General features: G+C 40.7%; 1 protein-coding gene across 1 annotated transcript; it reads left to right on the top strand.

The window, feature by feature from the left end:
* Positions 1-105: 105 nt before the first annotated feature.
* Positions 106-4,600, top strand: LOC308094886 (uncharacterized protein; the record flags this gene model as incomplete). Its single annotated transcript, XM_080441709.1, has 5 exons — positions 106-291; positions 578-735; positions 849-1,161; positions 1,441-2,762; positions 4,582-4,600. The coding sequence occupies 5 exons, from the start codon at positions 106-108 to the stop codon at positions 4,598-4,600; spliced, it is 1,998 nt and encodes a 665-aa protein (XP_080297835.1).
* Positions 4,601-6,939: the final 2,339 nt, after the last annotated feature.

The following is a 6,939-nucleotide window of genomic DNA, read 5'->3' as shown; positions in this document are numbered from 1 at the left end:
GTTGTGTTTTGCATACAGTTTGTCTTGGTCATAGGGGACTCTCACCTTCGTGCTCTAGTTGATGGAATCGTTGACATGCCATCTGGCAGGCTGACATTCGGATTCATGTCAACGCCATCTGGTGACGCTGATGATATCAGAAGAGAGATTTGCTATGCAGGCAATTTCTGCTCACCTGACGTGGTCTGCATTTTTGCGCCAAGCAACAACCTGACGTCCAGTGCCTCAATCGAAAATGCAGCCAAAGCCTTTGAAAGACTTCTGTGCACAGCTTTGTACAGATGGCCCAAGGTATATTTAGTTACTAGTTACATTGTAGATATAAAATGTTACAGTATAAAACATACATTAACCACTTTAGCCCTATTTTATCCATAGGCTATTTTCAAAAATTTTAGTACTTTTATTGTGTTTGTACTTTTTTTTTGTTTCGTTTTTAAGTATATTTTGATGCCAATACTTTTGTACTGTAAGTAGCATTTTGAACACGGGACTTTTACTTGTAAAAGAGTATTTCTACATTGCAGTATTGATACTTTTACTTAAGTATATTTCTTTCTTCTTTTGCATACTGTAGGTGTTTGTCCTGGATTTCCCCCTGCGTCGGTTTGATGTTGAGGATGAGGACATCTGCTTGACTTATCAACAACACCTGAAAGACGAGTACCACAGAGCCGCTGCGCGAATTGGGGTTCGCTACCTATCTACAGAAAAAAACTTCCCTCACTCAGAGAGGTAAGGGGATAACTAGTACTCTGAGAATGTGAGAATGGTAGTGGCTATATGCATGTAAAAGTTGTGTTTTATGTCATACATTTCCTAACTGATTACTGGCTTTAATCCAACAGCCGCCTGTGGTGCCACGACCGGGTCCATCTTAGCGATGACTTTGGCATGCCTGTCCTGAGAGATCTCATCTGGCAGGCGTCGCACAGAGTTCTTCATGTGAAAGAGCCAGTTACCCAGTACACAGCACTGCGCAGTGTACCGCGTCGTCGCCAGCATAAATGGTGGCTACTTCCTGTTCCACTTCCTCCACGCCAGCCCAGCAGCCCAGCAAGGAAACCGGGTTCGACAGGTCATACTAGTCCTGGGCAGTCCCCTGTACACAGGCGGTCACGGCAACTGTCAGTGGATAAACAGAAACTGATGGCCTTTGAGGTACAGTATGTTTGATCAATGTGATTCACTATAAGCGGATAATCATTATTATTATTTCTCATGCGGATTACCATCTAATTTAAATTTGTACTTGTATTACTATATATTTATATAGTGTCAGTTTCATCACTATATACAATATGTTTATGTACAGTATTCATGTAATATATAGTATAATTGGCTCATTTCTGAATGAATCGCTATAAGCAGATTTCACTCTACATACAGTATGTTAAGGCCTTTTATTTATTTTTTCTTTTAATTTTATGTTTATTTAAGGATGCTGTACACAAGGGCAGCATTGTGTATGTCCGTTCTGTTGCTGTCGTCTGTTCTCCTTCCTGCTACCGGGCCTCGACTGCACCAGTTCATGATGCTCCCACCATCCCTTCAATGCGCCAGAGGGTCAGATGGAGGAAGAAGAAGAAGACATCTCCGCTCACTGAAAAGCTAAGTGCCAGGGATTTGGATCAGGGCTGCCTTGGCTTAGTCTCAGTAGAAGTGCTGAACGAGGGAAATGTGGTTGAAGTTGTGCAGATGGGAGAGAGTAGGGGGGAAGTAGAAATAGGCAGAGCGAGGCAGGGGGAGAGAGGCAAAGCTTTAGAAGTGCTGAACGAGGGAAAGGTGGTTGAAGTGGTGCAGATGGGGGAGAGTAGGGGGAGAGAGGCAGAGAGAGGCAGAGAGAGGCAGGGGGAGAGAGGCAAAGCTTTTGGAGCTGGGGTTAGTGATATTAGTGATATTGCCAGTGATAAGAAGGACAAAGTCACAAATCGTACAGATAACAAGTTGAAATTATGTGGTGGCAGCAAAAACTTTGCTTTGAAACAGACAAATAGACAGAAAGACTTAACGAATTATCTTCCCATTGCTAAAGCAATACACGCAATGCAAAAACAACACACAGACAGAGACAATGTCAGCTTCTGGAGAGATGTTGCAATAGAACTTGGTTGGCCAATTAGTACACAAAAAAGAGAGATGCTTTCTGTTAAACATCTCCGTAGAATTTGGCAAGTAAATAGAGGTGATGTGAAAGGCCTTATTAATCTGTTTGATGAGGGAGACCCAACTACTCTTGCTTGTTCAGTTGATATTGGGAACATACAGGATATGGATGACAATAGTGGATGTCCAGATATTGGTGATACCTTGACCACAGAGAAGAAACATATTAGTGCATATTCAGATAAAGCTGACAAGATAGCTGCAGAGGGTCTACAAGCTAATACATCTGCTACACCCATGAAAATGCGTGTGGGCAAAAGACGTGCCAGAGATCCACTAGGAGGTGATGAGTGGGTGAAGCCAAATAAAAAAACAAAAAAAAATGTCTATTGCATTTGTGAAACACCAAATGACCCAGAAAGACCAATGCTTCAATGTGATCTCTGTGGAGGCTGGTATCATATGGACTGTGTGGGAGTTTCACCGAGTCGAGACGTTGACACCCTTACGTATGCGTGTTTATCCACCACTTGCAATCATGAGACATTGATACAGGGGATTTTATATACAGACAAAAATAGCCGTGTTCAGGTGCAGCCAAAGCCAGTTGTTGTGCACCAGGAGGAAAAGTACTACGTGTGCATGAGCAAGACCTGGTTAAGGCATTTTTTCCACTGCAAAGGTACTTAGCATTACAGTACTTTGCATTGTATGGTAGAGGTATGGGTATTACATTTAGATATGAGTGTTATCACAGTTGTCCCAATTTCATAGAACAAACTGACACACATATAGTAAATTGATCAAATCTGTGACTACTAAACTACTAAAGTAGCCTCTCAGTCCACCTTAAGACAATTGGCAATGTTTAAAAACAAATATTGGAAAAAGTATTTATATATATTCTGTTTTTGATAAATTGTACACTGTTTTATTAGTAAAGAGTAATTAAAAGGTCTTTTTTAAACTTTCAAAGCCTGTCTGTATTCTTTTATGGTGTGGGGTTGTGTGGCCACTTGTATACACTATTGGGTTAGGGTATGGCCACTTGTATACACTATTGTCTGAAAAGGGCCCTTTTCTGACCCCTGACCTCACTGGACGGCCCGCCACTTTTTTCTACACCTTAGTGCCGCTTAGCGGAGAGTGTGGCTGTGTAGAGGGGGTCTCCCCGAACGCGTGCGTACCTCAGAAGTTCCGGCACTAAGCACCGTCTCCTGTCCAGTGTCCAATTTGTATAGGCTATGCACTGAAAAGGGCCCTTTTCTGACCCTTGACCTCACTGGACGGCCCGCCACTTTTTTTTACACCTTAGTGCCGCTTAGCGGAGAGTGTGGCTGTGTAGAGGGGGTCTCCCCGAACGCGTGCGTACCTCAGAAGTTCCGGCACTAAGCACCGTCTCCTGTCCAGTGTCCAATTTGTATAGGCTATGAAAAGGGCCCTTTTCTGACCCTTGACCTCACTGGACGGCCCGCCACTTTTTTTTACACCTTAGTGCCGCTTAGCGGAGAGTGTGGCTGTGTAGAGGGGGTCTCCCCGAACGCGTGCGTACCTCAGAAGTTCCGGCACTAAGCACCGTCTCCTGTCCAGTGTCCAATTTGTATAGGCTATGCACTGAAAAGGGCCCTTTTCTGACCCTTGACCTCACTGGACGGCCCGCCACTTTTTTTTACACCTTAGTGCCGCTTAGCGGAGAGTGTGGCTGTGTAGAGGGGGTCTCCCCGAACGCGTGCGTACCTCAGAAGTTCCGGCACTAAGCACCGTCTCCTGTCCAGTGTCCAATTTGTATAGGCTATGCACTGAAAAGGGCCCTTTTCTGACCCTTGACCTCACTGGACGGCCCGCCACTTTTTTTTACACCTTAGTGCCGCTTAGCGGAGAGTGTGGCTGTGTAGAGGGGGTTTCCCCGAACGCGTGCGTACCTCAGAAGTTCCGGCACTAAGCACCGTCTCCTGTCCAGTGTCCAATTTGTATAGGCTATGCACTCCTTTGAACAGCATCTATCAATTTAGATAAATAATTAATGTTTTAAATCCGTTTTTGTTACACAGAAACATAATATGTGATATATAGCTTCGTTTAAATGCTTAATTTATAGTTTTAATGTGCAAATGAACCGTTTTTCAATGGTTTTCAATGGTTTCTTTTTACTCTAGAGGGTACTCTTATTCTGAAGAGATCGTCCACCGGAAGTCTTATATTTGCTCCGTTATATTTGCTGACTGAACACTGCTTTGTGTCTCCTACTGGATACATTAGCCGGTAGGAGACGGGAATGAAATTATTAGCTTAGGAATGCGACAAAAACAAAAAAGAATCCATGGATTCAAGGCTTCATAGGGTGTGCAATTGATAGAAAATAAGTCATTTTTTGGGTGAACTCCTCCTTTAAAGTGTGTTTTATCTGACAGTGTTAGTTAGTGTTAGTTAAAGACAGTGTTATTTATAAAGTGTTAGTTTCTCTGTGTTTTATAGTTCCTACCTGACAGTGTAGTCCTGGAGGATGAAACATGCTGAAACACCACACTGATAATAAGGCTTATAAACTGTTTATATGGGTTTATATATCAAACTAAATCACTGATCAGTGCTTTAGTTTAGAGCTGCTGATCAGAGAGTTAAAAACATCCTGTGGTTCTTCTTCTGCTGCTTCTGCTTTTTCCTTCTTGTTTTGGTGTTGTAGCCACAGGTTGTACGGTTAAAGAAGAGCAATGCTGCCCCCCACAGGAACACTGTGGAACTCTTTGGAAGACAGAGTGGAGAATGTTTCAGAATGCTGTTCACATAGAGAGAATATAGGGGGTCCTTGAGGAGGTTCCAGGGGGTCCCCAGCAAAATGATTGATAGTTAGGAACCAAGTGGACCCTTATGTGTCTGTAACTCGCAGAGAGTGTACACATGGAACCAAATGGACCCTTAAGGGTCTGTAACTCTCAGAGAGAGTAGAAATGGAACCAAATGGACCCTTATGGGTCTGTAACTCTCAGAGAGTGTACACATGGAATGGAACCAAATGGACCCTTATGGGTCTGTAACTCTCAGAGAGTGCACAAATGGAACCAAATGGACCCGTATGGGTCCATTTGGTTCCATTTGTGCACTCTCTGAGAGTTAAATTAACACAGAGGATTTTACTGTGTAAATTGGGGTCCCAGAAATAATAATGGCATCAATTGATCTAATGCATATCATAGTGGGGGTCCTTGAAATGAAAAAAATAAAAGAATAAAAGAATCACTGCTAGAGCCACGCTGTAAAAGATAATCTCTTATGGGGGTCCCTGGTATATCTTCTTAAAATGGGGGTCCGTGACCTATTTACTGTATCAATTTGGGGGTCCTTGACAATAAAGAGTTTGAGAACCACTGCTCTAAATAACGGCTGCATCTCATAAGCTTATGAGTAATAAGCTAATTTATCATGTAATAAGTTATTACATGAGAACAGAACATGCTGTTTGCTCTGTAAATACATTTCTACACTGATACAGTGTGTCTGGATGTTTACCTATGATGACATTAATGTTCATTTTAACAGCAAATGCTTTTAGTCATATAGTCTTTTGAATTCAATTCCAAAATTAGTTATAATAAATCATTTATAATTAATTATTATAATAAATAAGTATCATGAGATTATAGTCGACTAAATCTACAGTTGATTTATTCGACTAAAATGTATTTTGGCGGTGCCTTGATGGCGTCATAATGCCTGATTTATACTCAGCTGCATGCCGAAAATAGCCGATCTAAGCTTGTAGATCTGCTATTTTCAGAGTGCGATAAAATGACTTGTCTTTTAGTTCTACTGGATCTCTTCTCCACTAGACTACACTAACATTTTAGTCTAGTTTGTATTTGTTGACGAAATTGTCAATATATATATAAAATATAATATAAAGATAGTGATATGTTTTTACATTGCACAGAAAAATTATATTCCATAAACATTCGTTTTTAATATTGTATTAACAGTTAATACAATACAATGTTCACTCAGTTAATTTAACTGAGTGAACACTGGATTCATTGACGACTTCCATTTGTATTTATTCATTTTCTCCACACGAGGGCGACAAAGCCGTTTGAATAAAAACAGATCAACGGAGGTCCTTGCAAGTGCTGTAAACATCATTGATTGAATTGATCGAAGTTGTTGTAGTTTCAATACTTTTACTTATACTCCACTACATCTCTGAGGAAAATATTGCACTTTTAACACCACTGCCTTTATTTGAAAACTTTAACTTTGTAGATTTAGATTTATACTAAACATATATTTCGGCAATTTGAAAATAGCAGATCTACAAGCTCACAATGCATATTGCGTTGTGAGCTTAGATTGGCTATTTTCAAAAGATTTGCATACATTTTAAAAACTTGAAATGGGACATTCTGCATAATGAGTACTTTTACTTTCGGTATATTTTGATACCAATACTTTTGCACTTTTACTCAAGTAGATTTTGAATTCCGGACTTTTACTTGTATGCTGTATCTCTACATGGTATTGATACTTTTACTTAAGTTAAACATTTGAGTACTTTTTACATCACTGGTAAACAACACCATAGTTCAATGGATTTAGATCAATGTTGTATTTTTGCCCCATGCTGTTAGTTTAGTTATTTGTCTTAATTGGGCACAAGACTGGTCCCTCTTGAGTGGTCCTCAAACCTTTTCATGTCAAGGACGTACCCCAAAATGACATGAAATTGGCCGCAACCACCAGTAGTATGTATAAAGGCTATTGCTTGTTCAAATAAATTAAATCAAACCAAATCAAAAAGTCCCAAAACAAGACATGACAATTCTATTTAAAAGAAGTTCCACA

The sequence above is a fragment of the Gymnoscopelus braueri genome (assembly GCF_963280865.1).
Source record: "Gymnoscopelus braueri genome assembly, chromosome: 11".
Lineage (NCBI taxonomy): Eukaryota > Metazoa > Chordata > Actinopteri > Myctophiformes > Myctophidae > Gymnoscopelus > Gymnoscopelus braueri.
Note: the sequence above shows the minus strand (reverse complement) of the source record. Positions and strands in the feature narration are given on the sequence as shown.